The sequence below is a fragment of the Sinocyclocheilus rhinocerous genome, unplaced genomic scaffold (genome assembly GCF_001515625.1).
Source record: "Sinocyclocheilus rhinocerous isolate Xijiao unplaced genomic scaffold, SAMN03320098_v1.1 scaffold254, whole genome shotgun sequence".
Lineage (NCBI taxonomy): Eukaryota > Metazoa > Chordata > Actinopteri > Cypriniformes > Cyprinidae > Sinocyclocheilus > Sinocyclocheilus rhinocerous.
The window spans coordinates 541,370-555,475 of record NW_015628690.1 but is presented as its reverse complement, the minus strand read 5'-3'; the positions used below and the strand labels follow the sequence as shown (position 1 = coordinate 555,475).

Below are 14,106 nucleotides of genomic sequence, written 5' to 3'. Positions count from 1 at the left end.
TTTTAGTCCAAACTATGTTACAGACTTTTCATTAAGACCCTAAAGAATCACATCAACTTGTGGAAAATGGGCATCCGATGACCCCTTTAAAGGTGACCTATTATGCCCCTTTTTACAAGATGTAAAATAAGTCTCTGATGTCCCCAGAGTGTGTATGTGAAGTTTTAGCTCAAAATACACTACAGAAAATATTTTATAGCTTGTTGAAATTGCCATTTTTAGGGTATGAGCCAAAACGCCCTGTTTTTTGTGTTTGTCCCTTTAAATGAAAACGAGCTGGTGGTCCCGCCTCCTCTTTCATAAGAGGGTGGAGTTTCTAGAGCTCGCGCACCTGCATCATGCCATCAATAACAAAACACTCTCTCACGCACTGAAAATGTCAGAAACTGCTAGTAGCAGATCATTCTGGTAGCATGTGAAGGCAGCATCAGTGAAATCAGACAGATAATGGTAGCTATAGCAACATTAGCCTTACAGAGTGCCAAGAAGCTCTTTCAGAAAGGCAGTTTGGAAAACAAACGTGTGATACTTCTTCTAGATGGCGTAACGTTAGCTGGATCACGAACAGTTGGCACTGCTCCATCCTTCAGGAGCAACTTTTGTTCAAAACCTGTTTTATACTGACCCTCATTCACAAAGCAGTCCGGTGTAAAATGATTCGCGCAGACATAAACGAATTTCTGTTGAGTTGAGGGAGCATTTTCTTCGAAAACAAAATTAATCCACCTTCAGCGGCTCAGATTTCGGGAGTAAATGGAGAGAGCTATGTGGATTAATACATCCAGCAACAGAACACCTAAAACGCTTGGGAGACATTCTCGTCAGTGCAGCAATGGCGGACTGTGTACAACTCGCTGTGAACTCGCTCAGGGCGGTTCTACGTTAAAACGGCAGTGTCTGTCAACATTCGTGGGCGGGGCCTGTGGCTAATGTGACGTCACATTAGCACCAATGCTAAAAATAGGCCATTGGGAGACACTGCTTATTATTTATGGGGATTAAAAAAAAAGGAGTGGGTGGATTTTTATCATTATAGGGTGGTTGTGTACACACACTGCCAACACCTTCAGCGGCTCAGATTTCGGGAGTAAATGGAGAGAGCTATGTGGATTAATACATCCAGCAACAGAACACCTAAAATGCTTGAGAGACATTCTCGTCAGTGCAGCAATGGCGGACTGTGTACAACTCACTGTAAACTCGCTCAGGGTGGTTCTACGTTAAAACAGCAGTGTCTGTCAACATTCGTGGGTGGGGCCTGTGGCTAATGTGATGTCACATTAGCACCAATGCTAAAAATAGGCCATTGGGAGACACTGCTTATTATTTATGGGGATTAAAAAAAAAGGAGTTTTATCATTATAGGGTGGTTGTCTACACACACTGCCAACACACATTTATGTGGTTGTGTGCACACACTGCCAACACACATTTATGTCCAAACACCTTGAAAAAGTGAATTTTGCGTAATAGGTCCGCTTTAAGATGAACAACACTGCTGCACCTAGGCATGAATCAGTGAATCGTTTCTCTTTGGACAGTTCATGGAAATGAACCAGTTTGAAAAGAAACAAATCATCAAATCATGTCTTTGTGCAGAAATCACTGCCTCTTTTTATAGAGAAAAATTAATTATATTCAAGTATTTTTAGTATGTTTATTTTAATTGAATTTATTTAATCAATTTATTTTAGTATGTTTAAGTTTAGTTTACTAAAAAGACTCCCAAGGTTGGTATATTGAGGATAGAATACAGTTCAGGAGAGCACATTAGATTAATGCCTCAGTTTGCTCGGCTGTAAAGCTGTGTGCACAATATAATGTGACATTAAAAACAGTGATTTGTCACGCTACACCACTGCATGTTTCAAAAGTAGCTTGTTACTGGAAAAGCTGCATTATTTTAAAAACAGCCAAGCTACTGTCACTACTGGAAAATGTTAGCTTTGCTATTTATAGTTCATAACTCCCTAAGGTACACTGACATGAACATCGTCCAAGAATGGCATGCTGATCATTATGTCAAGAATGCTTAATACTGGTTGAAAATGTCCATGCCACCATGTCTACTAGTGAAAATAGTGATAAATTCAAATCCGGTTTGCGACATTCCTGATCACAGCCTTTACATCATGTCCTGTTCTTTCGAAACTGTCAGCTAGTTTATAAAGTTGCAATATCAATGGCTAAAATTTATTGGATTTGTGTTGTTATGATTTACTTATTATGTATGCATGGATTAAACCATTTAAACATACATTGAATTTGTACTGCTCAGGGAGATGGCATGTTACTAGAGGATCTATGGTGCTGTGTTATAGTATGGAAAGTAGGTCTAAGCAGCTTCAGGGAGGCCTGATGGCTATTGTATGCGAAGCCTCTTCCCAGTAATGTGAAGCAGTGGGCACTAATCCACAACATCATGTCACAGCTCGATGTGTGTGTGTGGATCCAGTCCAAGACATTTGTGTGAAAGCAGTCCAAACCACAGGCAAGTGTGTGGGACTGAATTATAACGATAGAGACTTCAATTTCTCTTTAGGCTCACACCAATCCATTAAGTTTGTTTTCCAGTGCAACCTAAACTGCACCAATATGCCAACTGAAAACTATTCTGGATTAAAAGCTACTGAAAGCTGTTTGTTTGTCATGACAAGCCATTCGTCTAGAACAGGGTTCTCCAACCTTTTTTACACCACGGACCGTTTACGTTTGGAAAATATTCTCGCGGACCGGCTAGATATTATATTGTATTATCATAGCATTATATAGTGGTTCAACACATTATATTGTGGGGGTTTTTTTAGTCACAGATCGGACTATTTATTTCGGATAAGCAAGAAAAAAATATTTAAAGCACAGAGAATGACAAGTGTTTATGACATAGGCTAATTTTATGTGTATGTATACGCAGCTCGGTATTTCCGCGCTGTCTGAAACACGTCTCTTGTGCGCGCTTTGATTGTGTGCGAGAACAGCGCGTGAGTAACGAATTGAGCTCTCTTTCGTTTCTTCTTCTTGTGGTTTAAAATTGCTTGTACGTGTAAATTGGCAAATTAATCTACGAATCACGTGCGTGCTCATCCATACGTATTACGGATCAACTGCGATCCGTTTAACTCCTAATATGTGACAGATCAGAGCAATCTTTCATTTACTTATTTAACATGAAATTGTCAAATTGCTAATCCATATCGCATACAATGAAAATACAGAATAATTAGAACAATCATAAATAAATAACAGAGTGTCATATCTATACACATATTTCCCAGAACGTTCTTTCGACCCGCAGCAATTCTTCCACGGCCCGGTAGTGGCTCGCGACCCGGTGGTTGGGGACCTCTGGTCTAGAATTTTGCTGAAACTCTGTTACAAACCGTAGTGAGGTGCCCTGCTGCTGTCTTCTGCCTACCTAGCATTCTAACCATTTGCCCATCATTGTGCAAACTACTAAAAAACTGTACAATGTACAACCTACTCTTTGGCAAAAGTAGCCAAGCTAAGCTAACAACTACCACTTAGAGGAAGTGGCTAGTTACACTATACAGTCTACATGGAAAAAGTACATTACTATATTGAAGCTACTGTACTTAATTTTTCACGTGTGATATATCAAAAACAGCAAGATAAAATTTCTTCAAATGCCTGTTAATTGTTGTACCTATACAGCTCAAAAGTTTGTAGTCAGTAATTGTAAAGAAATTAATACTTTTATTTAGTAAGAATGCAATAAACTGATCAAAAATAGCTGTAAAGACATGTATTACAAACTATTTCTGTTCCAAATAAATGTTCTTCTTTTGAAATTTGTTAATCAAAGAATCCTCTGATGTGAATCCTGTATGTGATGTTTCCATGAAAATATTAAGCAGTTTAAAGGAATAGTTCACCCAAAAATGAAAAATTGCTGAAAATGTATTCAGCCTCAGGCCATCCAAGATGTATATGTAAAACAAAAAGAATATATTATTTTGAAGAATGTACATAACCAAACAGTTTCTGGTCCCTATTGATATGCATAGTATTTTTTTTCCATACTATGGCAGACAATGGCTATAGTCAACGGTTTGGTTACCAACATACTTCTAAATATCTTCTTTTATTTTCATCAAAAGAAAGAACTGCACATAAAAATGTGCACATGGAAGTGTGTGATGAACTTTAAAAGAGGAGAGTTTACCTTCAGTGGCCGAGACTCAAGACGAGCACGCCTCAAAAAATGTCTCAAGCTGTGTTATGTGTGTATATTTTTGGTGACTTCCTTTTTCTGCTCTCTCAATTACCTCAGATAACCCCAGCCAGGTGTCCAGGGTGGTGGTTGCTGTAGAAACGTTGGATTTAAACGACAATGCACCCGAGTTGGACAGGCAGTACAACACAGCCATGTGTGACTCTGCCTCCATGGGACAGGTGAGAGAACAAGCCACATGTTATTATGGGCGCAAAGAAGGTCATACTTGTCTCCATTGACTAGTTCATTTGTTACTCCACCAAAATGTAAAAGCACAGGAAGTGCTCTAATGAGAGTCCTTTTGTTAAGATCAGCAATTAGGTAAAGAACAAGCCACATGTTATTATGGGCGCAAAGAAGGTCATACTTGTCTCCATTGACTAGTTCATTTGTTACTCCCACCAAAATGTAAAAGCACAGGAAGTGCTCTAATGAGAGTCCTTTTGTTAAGCTCAGCAATTAGGTAATTGTCACAGATTAATTATGGGTGATTAATTACCTTTTCTCACAACTTCAGCCTTTTAGACTCTCTGACTCACACTCTTTGTGTTCATATGGATTTGGTGGTGCATAAAGTTTTTTTTTTTCCAGTCATTTTTTGTACACATCTGTGAATGTGTCCATTTATACAGCCTGCACGCTGATTGATTAGTTCTGCCGTTACCCTGCAGCTGAATCACTGCTGTTCCAATTTACAGGATGCTTCACGCATACATAGATATACATTATAATCTGCTCATCTTTTGGTCTGTTGGCTTTCATCCATTTTGCCTTTCATTCCAGTTCTCTCATTCGTTTCGATTGCCTGACTTTCCATAATTCTGTAGTGTTTTTTCCTTGTCTGACTCGTGTCTTTTCTTTAACTCTTAATTGGGTGGCATGCAGCTGTTAAGCTGTCATAGCTTGTGTCCTTTTCCCTATCTTCATCATTCTGCTGTCTTCACAGCTTGTGGTCAAATGAAAGCTTATTGTTATTTAGCCAATTAGGATAAGTAGGTCCTGGATCAACGTTATTATTAACCTTGTTGGTCCTGGAAAAATATTGAATGGGTTTACATGCACTTTAAGTTTGATATTAGTCAGATTTTTCTGTTCATATTGAATGCAAAAAAAAGGATGTGTCTTGACACAATTAAACAAACAACAAAGTACAGCCAATCAGAATGATGTGTCAGTTTGCAAACTCTCTTTCACTCGCAATGTGCTGCAGCTGAAGATCATAAAACTAGGAACACATAGCTGTGTTTTAATTATTTCGATGATGTTTTATTAGTGGGATTTTTACATTTTTAAAGAACTGTTTTCTATTTTAATATATTTTATAATGTCATTTATTTCTGTGATGGCTGTATTTTTAGTAGCCAGTCTTCAGTGTCATGTGATTTATCAGAAATGTCTTATTATTATCTGTGTTGAAAACGGTTGTGCTCTTTTTTTATATTTTTTGGAAATAATGATACTTCTGGAATCCTTGATGAATACAAAGTTCAAAAGAACAGCATTTATTTGAGAGAGAAATATTTTATAACATTATAAACTTTTTTTACTGTCACTTTTGTCAGTTTAATGCATCCTTTTTAATGATAGTGTATGTTAGTGTAAATTTCAATGTGAGCAGGCCAACTAGATGCAATGCAGCAGACCTATCAACCACATGACCAACAAACTGTTGTCTTGCTTGTTGCTTGTGATTGCAACTAGTTATGACAAAAACTCTGGTTGAGATAGAAGAGATCCCTTTTTTCGATTTATCTTGTTAGGGCACAGTATAATTTACTTTTGATAAAAGCTCTTACTGAATGTCCGCTTGCTTGCTTAACTGGAAGCTTGCATAACTTCTTACCGCAAGTCACATTTTGGCGAGGAATGTTTGGTGACCCTTAAGACTCTGAAAACTATTAATGTGACTTGACATTATCGCAGGGCAGTACTGAAATCACAGAAAACTTTTTTTTTTTTCGTGCCTCAGCACAACCGCACTAACCCACATCTCTGATCTGCATCACACGGCTCATTTTTGTTTGAACTTTTTCCCTAATGTGTGGGGGGAGCATTGCAAAAATAGGCCCATCGAGTGATTATTTCTAGTTTAAGTGAATCTCTGGAGTCGGCGCCTCATTTTTAGAGCACATGCTAAAGCTCTGTCTATGTTTGGTATTCCCCAAGGCTTGCTACTCGGTCAGAGTTAATTATTGTTTGACTGTGCGGTGTGGGCTAATCAGTCTCTAGTCACCTATTTGCAAAGGTGCTGGCGAGGTTAATGCTGATATCTGAGATTAAAATATGGATCAGGTTTTTTTTAAATGAATCTCTCTTCTCTCTCCATTATTCTTTGCTCTCCTCCTCTTTCTCTCCTTCCTCCCTTTTGGCTCTGCCCCTTATTTTGTTTCTCTCTCTCCATCTTTCTCCTATCTCATTTTCTCAGGTGGTGCAGGTGTTGCGGGCGATTGATAGAGACGAGGGAGGAAATGACAGCGCCGTCCATTTTAACATCCCTCCGGACTCCAACGTTGCCCTCAACTTCAGCATCAGGGAGAGTGGAGGTTTGCAGTCTCTTCCACAATTTGTTTCTCCCACCCAGCCTTGTGCATCGGCGTCTCTCTTGATCCGTTAGTCTGTGTCTGCAACCGCATTGTGTGACTGCTTTGTGCCCTGCTCCTTTGTTTTCCTCATTGTTTGCTTTTGCTTCTCTGCCACATCTATCTTCTCCCGGCACACACAGACTAAATGTGCTCTGGCATTCATGCTGCATTTGGACTCACTGGTCTGTACAAATGTTATACGAGTAGCAATGGAATTAAACTGCACTCGATTGAGTTCAATTAAATTAAAGTTCCATCGAGCTCAATTTGATCTAAAAGCCCCCCTTTTTTCCTGTGTGTCTCTATTTCTTTCATTATTCTCGTTTCTAGGCCCCACTGCTAGTTTGGTGCTGGTGTCACCTTTGCAGACACTGTCTCGCTCTACTTCTTCCTCCCTCACTCTCTACATCCCGCTGGTCCTGAGGGACGGGGTCTCCGGTTTGACCAGCACAGGGACAGTCACGGTGTCCGTATGTCCCTGTCTGAGGGGCGGAGCCCGGGCCGGAGAGAAAGAGAAGCAAAGTGAGGCAGAGTGGGACAGAGAGACGGTTTGTTTGCCCCAGCACTCCTCTTTGCCCTCCCCTGGACTCAGCACTGCCGCCCTGCTGGCCATTTTAGCCTGTGTGGCCACTCTTTTGGGTAAGTTTAGTGTAACTTCGAAATGGCAGTGGTAATGTACAGTCAGATATCCGTTATCGCAAAATAAACACAGACAGGGTGATCAGGACCAAGACACTGACACATTTGAGTTAAAATTATTTTGTAATTTTACCTTTAGCTGTGTTGTTATTGTTAAACTAGAACTGAAACTAAAGGTATTAAAATAATTTTCATTAATTTAGATAAAAACTGCAACGAAATTAGAAATGTTGCTTTGGCAAATAACTGAAAACTTACTTTAAGTTTTAAAAGTAGAATAAAGTAATATAAAAAGAATAAAAAAGTATAAGTTAAAGATCTAAAATGACTAAAACTAAATAATAAAAAGTAAATTCAAAATAAAAATTGAAGCTAAATAGAAATAGTAAAAAAAAAAAAACTGAAAAAATGACAAAAGCACATAACAAAATAACTAAAACTTTAAATTAATACAGTATACATAAAAATAAAAGCTTTAAAATATTAGTAAATACTATAGTAGTATAGAAATAATAATAAAATAACACTGACCTGTAAGAAAAAAATTATGAAAAATAAATATACCCCTACAATGTACAAAACAAAAGGCCTAGCTACAAGAAGAACACTTTAACAGCATTTCAGTAGTTTTTATACTTAAGTCCTCTGAGATCATCGACATTAGGGTCAATAACTCAGACGCTAGATGGCGGCAGTTGTGTTTATATATATTAAATGAGAAAGTTCAAGTCCATGAAAGTAGCACCCATTTCAGTCATTTGGATGAACGGTCTTATTTAAAGTGTTTTCATGGACGCCGATGAATACTAGAAAACCATCAGACCACTGGATGCTACGATTGACCAATCAGAATCAAGAATTCCCTAGAGCTGTGTAATAAATGTAATTGTGGGGCATCATTCTGTGTAAGTGTTAGTTTGCCAGCTGCTCTAATGTGTCTATTGAGTATCTGTCTTTCTATAGCACCCTGCAATTTTATTGCAAAAATTTGTCACCCAGCACAAACACACACGTCCTCCCTTTTTATAAATGGCATCATAAAACGCTTACTCTTTTTCTGTTCATCTCTCACTGTTTTCTTTCCCTTTTTCTTTCTTCTCTCTCTAGCTGTCAGTGCTTTGTCTCTGTCCCTGCGCAGGCAGAAAAGGGACTCGCTCTCGCCTTTAGAGGAGGATGATGTAAGAGAGAACATCATCACGTATGATGATGAAGGAGGGGGTGAGGCTGACACGGCTGCGTTCGACATCACAGCGCTGCAGAGCGCCCCACACACCGCACGCAGGGGGTACCGCACCCTGGACAGCAGGAACATGTGAGTGGGGCTCAGCAGGGCACATATGATAAAAGATTACATTGGCTACATCTGTTACAACAACTCGCTCATCCTGCACATTAATAAAGCGCTTCCTCAGTGCACTTAAAGGGATAGTTCACCCCAAAATTAAAATTCTGGCATAATTTATTCATGTTGTTTGAAGTCTGTATGTTTTTTTTTTTTCTTCACATGGAACATAAAAGGAGATGTTTAGCTGAATATCCTGACTGTTCTTTTCCATGCTACACATTTTAAGTTTTAACATTTAAAAATATATTAAGTTTTAAGAAATATTATTATATATATTAAGAAATTATTATTCTTTTTATTAGTACTACTACTACTGTGATGATTATTATTATTATTATATTTTATAGTCATATTGATGTACAATCACAATATTTTTGGACAAATGTAGCCCAACAAACAAGCACAGCAAACCTAGAGCTGTTTAAGAAAAAATCTGAAAAATCTAAATTTTTTTCTACAAATTGTGCATTCCTTCTTTTCATTCTGCCTTAAATTTTCTGAAAACCCTTTAAAATCCTGCATGTCTTATTTATACTCACTATTTTAATAAATCACAGCCCTATTAGCCAGCAATGTACTTCTTTGGGTTATAATAATTCCATTGTCTATGATGAATGAGGTCTAAGTTGTTACAAACAACAGGGAATTTTTACTTTTTTTCCACATTGGTTTTATTTTTAAAGAACAACAAATTTGCTTAAACTGAAAGTCTGAAAGTCAGAATTGTGAGATAAAACTCGCAATTCTGACTTTTTTTCTCCAAATTTCTCGCAATTGCGAGTTATAAAGTCAGAATTGCATGATATAAACTCGCAATTGCGAGTTAAAATCCAATTTTGAGGGGGGGGGGATACTGATATGTTCTCAGGATTGCGAGTTTATATCTCACAATTCTGACTTTATAACTCGCAATTGCGTGTTATATAGTCAGAATTGCGAGATATAAACGTGCAATTCTGAGAAAAAAAGTCAGAATTGTGAGTTTATATCTCGCAGTTTTGACTATTTCTCAGAATTGCGACTTTATGACTCGCAATTGCGAGTTTATATCATGCAATTCTGACTTGCGAGTTTATATCTCACAATTATGACTTTTTAACTCGCAGTTGCGAAAAAAAAGAAACGAAAAAAAAAGTCAGAATTGTGAGATAAAAAGTATAATTACCTTTTTTATTTTTTATTCAGTGGCGGAAACAGGCTTCCATACAAGCTCGAGAAAAACATAGAAGTAAAACTTAATTAAACAATATGCCTAAAAACTTCAAAAAAGCTTTTGAAACTATCATAATCTTTCATTTCATGTGAATAGCCTTTATATTTTGGTCTGTTTCTAATAAAAAGCTCTTGTATGTCTTCAAAGGATTTGGAATATCCTGCATAGTCATATATGGACTACTTCTGTGGTGCTGACATTTATCTGCATCAAACTTCCTTTCATGATAAAGTATATTCTGTGTTCCCTCAGACGTTATTCACAACACAGTCAGGACAAGGCTCGAGCATACAGCAGCTGGGCTCAGGCCGGAGCGCTGGACCCCGGGCAGTACAACAGTCAAGGAACCACTCTATATGGGCGGTTTTGCTACAGCAGCCACACCCTCCCAGTGCTGCGTCGCTCACAGGGCCCCTATGAGCCCGGCATATCTGAGTTGGCTTATCGCTTACCTGGGAATCAACCAGACCACTCTCTAGTCATTCAAAACCAGGCAGCTGTGGTTGGCCCTCTGGAGCCTGGGGCTATTTACATGCCAACAGCAGAGGCCGGCCATGGCTCTAAAGAAGGGACAGCATCTCAAGACGGAGCTGCCACATCTGAGGGAGGAACGCCAAGGAAAAACGACTCAAAGGATGATGCAAGCAGTGATGCCCAGCAGAGTCAAAGTCAAAGCCAGGATCTGGATTGGGTAAAACAACATATGTCTTTATTATTTATTTAAGAAGCTTAGAATCACCATGTTCAGAATCACAAAGTTGCTTTTCTAACCAGTATTTGGGGTAAAACCAAAGGGAGCACATTAAATTTGTTTAATTCTCCAGAGGCCTGTAAATTAATTGTTAAATAATGAATGCACTTTCAAACAAACAGCAATACTGACAAGACAATTAGAAAACCACTCTTTTGGCTGGACCAGTTAAACAGCTTTAGTAAACCGAAAATGAAGACAGGGCCAAGTAAAAAACAAAGTATATGGCTAATTTTAATTCACAGACTCGCTTCTCAGTCACACCCCAACAGCATCGAATCAGTATTAATGTATTATGTCTAATAAACATTCATTGAATTGGAGACTGGGAAACAACTGCGCAATTGATATTAATATTCATTTCACGATGTGTGTTTCACTGGGAAAGTTGTCACACACAGATCCTGAAAACGCATGAATTCAAAACTGCAGAAAGCTGCATGTAATTAAAAAATTGTACAATTTTGATGTGCAACAAAATATGTTGTGCGTTATTTGCTGTCATCTTAAGAGCCCATCTAGTGAATTTTAATGTCTGATTTTACACATACATTTAAATGCACAATGCAGACATATTTACTCACTGAAAGAGACTAATATTTGTTTTATTAAAAGTGATTTGAACACGTCCCATGTTTGAAAATATGTTGTTTTGCACATCCCTAGATAGCCGGCAGGCTAGTTTTTTTTGTTGTAGGTGCCGAACAGGTTGACGATGAAGGTGTATTTTCACATGTTGTCTCTTGCTGTCTCTTTTTCTCCTCATCCTCATCTCACAGTGCAGCGTTAGCTCTTTTTAGAGCTCAATTAACCTGGTTCAGCTATTGTCAACTGTTTCTCCCTCTCCATCTGTCCGATTTTGTCACTTACTTCCTCTACTTGCTAACACTTTACTGTCTCACTTCAATGTTATCACATTTTTCTGTTTTCACCTGCTCATTGTGAAATATCTTCTGCTTTCTCTTCCCTTTCTTAACAATCCTCTCTATCACACGCATCCCTCTGCTGAATAACAGAAGAATAAACTCATCCTTACCTCCCGCTCTAACCCTCCTGCTCCTCCCCGTCCCCTACAGGTCCAGCCGGACACGGCCCCCCGCGAACGGGAGCTAGTGTTGACCCGTTCCGGCTCGGTTGCTGGGCCAGGCCCCACGGGCGGTTGGGTGTGCGACTCCACCACGCTCCCCCGAGCTGGTCGGCACTCCTCGCGGAGCAGTCTTTCCCTAAGTAGAAACGGCACTGGGCCTGCTGAGTCCAGCCACGTTGGGGTGGCTGACGCTCCCAGTGGTAGCACAGAAATGCAGTCGGTCAGCAGCAATTACGCCACTATCCTGCACGGGGAGCAGCAGAGGGACTACCCGGGGACTCTGGGCTGGTCGGCCCTCCTCGCGGAGCAGTCTTTCCCTAAGTAGAAACGGCACTGGGCCTGCTGAGTCCAGCCACGTTGGGGTGGCTGACGCTCCCAGTGGTAGCACAGAAATGCAGTCGGTCAGCAGCAATTACGCCACTATCCTGCACGGGGAGCAGCAGAGGGACTACCCGGGGACTCTGGGACGGGGTGGGCTGGAGATGGGCAGCGGATTTGTGGTGGGAAGGCCCGAGAGAGAGGGCAGCATTCCACTGAGCACCGGGATGTATCCGGAAGGTGGTGGGTTCATAGGAGACTGGCATGAACGGGTGGGGATAACCGGGTACCCACTGGGCAGGAGGGATATGACACCTCAGCTGCTTCCGTATCCCGGCCAGGGCCGGGGAGCTTTTGGGGGCATCCTAGGTTATGGCGGAGTGTGGCCCTTAGCACCTGAGGGGTCAGGAAGAGGAGTGCCTGTCGGAGGTGCTCACTCTCTCGCCCTAAGGGTTGGCGAGTTCCTGCGTTTGCGCCTTGCGCAGGTGACCTTCGACCCTTCGCAGCCGCCGTACGACTCAGTGCAGGTGTACGGGCTGGAAGGCACAGGCTCCCGCGCCGGGTCCCTCAGCTCCCTGGACAGCGAGGGAGGCAAAGAAGCCGAGAAGGAGGTGTGGGGATCAGGTCTGGAGGATTGGGGCCCACAATTCCAGAAATTAGCCCAGCTTTTTAGGGAAAGGGAGAAGGAGAGCGGAGAAGATAAAGAAGGAGATGCAGAAGCCAGCAAAAAGCACAAGGATAGGGAATGGGAAGAGAAGGAGGAGCAGTCTGGAGACGAGGAGCAGGCGAATGTCTGAGAGAGCGAGAAGGAGAGGGGTTGGGTGGGACAGTGATTAAAAGGCAACAAGAGCTGGAATAATGAAAAGTGAAGGGTAAGGAGGGAGAGACGAAGAGGAAAGGTAATAAGGGAAGACAGGGAAAAATGAACAGAGAGAGCAAAGGCAGTGGAGAGAGTGATTGATGCAATTTGAAGCAATAAGTGCTGAAAAGCTGATGTGTGAGCACAGAGCGGTGTTTCTTTAGCCAGCATTTAACATTCCTTAAGTGTGTTTGGCAGTAAGCGAAAAGCAAAGTTCACTGTATTCCAGATCACATTTAATTACGACAGAGAAAGAACGAGATTTCAACTCTGATTTTCGTGGCAGCGAGCAAGACAATGGTACCACGCGGGAATGAGAAATGCAAGGCCGGAATAACAAAGATGAAAAGTTACGGCAACACACGAGGGAGTAGGAAAATTAATATTTGTACAGAAATTGTTTATACATTCACAAAAGCAAGAGAACTGAATTATTCAAAAGAAAGCACTGAATATTACAGTAAAGTCCTGAATAAGTGTCTGCACAAAGATTCTCTGTGTTTACACATACACACAGACGAAAACAAACACGCATCAATTTTAAACCCTGCTTGGAAATTCTGCTTTGCGGATGTCACATTGTCAGGGTTCAAAATGACTCACATTTTTGCCAAGAACAGATTGTATACAAAGTTGCTCAAGAAAAAAAAAAGATGACAAAATTAAAATGTAGTGATGCTAAAATTGTGCAAAACATATGCACAAACAATCATTACTAAAAAAAAAAATCCCACATTTAAAAAGTCAAGATGATTTATGAGAGCTGACAGGTCTGCTTCAGCTAGAATGCACTTTTATACATGATGTTCGAAAATAGATTACAATGTTGTTGTTGTTTTTTATTGGAGGAAAAAAAAACATGAAAAATATGTTCTATGTAAATGTATTTAAATGTAAATATCACTGAATGCCATTGTGAAAAGTGACAACAGTACTGTAGTCTTCAAGTAACAAAAAAAGATAATAAAATGAAAACTGAGGAGAAGATTATATATAATCCCACATCGAAATCCACTGGATATAACTGGAAGACACTGGATTGACTGAAGCAGAGTAAACCCTGCCACAGTACGATATC

The 14,106-nt window shown here is 40.1% G+C and overlaps 2 protein-coding genes across 2 annotated transcripts in view; both read left to right on the top strand.

Annotated features, from left to right (window-relative positions):
* LOC107738201 (cadherin-2-like) overlaps positions 1–12,137 on the top strand; it is a gene marked incomplete at its 3' end in the record, with an annotated part of 153,257 nt that extends 141,120 nt beyond the window's left edge. Inside the window, exons 9-14 of the mRNA XM_016549937.1 lie at positions 4,292–4,413; positions 6,660–6,777; positions 7,147–7,455; positions 8,563–8,767; positions 10,266–10,704; positions 11,781–12,137. Of these exons, the coding sequence (XP_016405423.1) occupies positions 4,292–4,413; positions 6,660–6,777; positions 7,147–7,455; positions 8,563–8,767; positions 10,266–10,704; positions 11,781–12,137 (1,550 nt within the window). The remainder of the gene's footprint in view (positions 1–4,291; positions 4,414–6,659; positions 6,778–7,146; positions 7,456–8,562; positions 8,768–10,265; positions 10,705–11,780) is intronic.
* An 18-nt stretch (positions 12,138–12,155) lies between these two features.
* LOC107738124 (uncharacterized) lies at positions 12,156–13,897 on the top strand. The gene has a single exon (XM_016549820.1). It carries the CDS (start codon positions 12,244–12,246, stop codon positions 12,964–12,966), a length of 723 nt encoding a protein of 240 aa, XP_016405306.1. The 5' UTR covers positions 12,156–12,243; the 3' UTR covers positions 12,967–13,897.
* The last annotated feature ends 209 nt before the right edge of the window (positions 13,898–14,106 follow it).

Excerpts from the sequence above, each read along its gene's own strand:
- LOC107738124 (XM_016549820.1), top strand. The coding sequence starts at position 12,244 with ATGCAGTCGGTCAGCAGCAATTACGCCACTATCCTGCACGGGGAGCAG.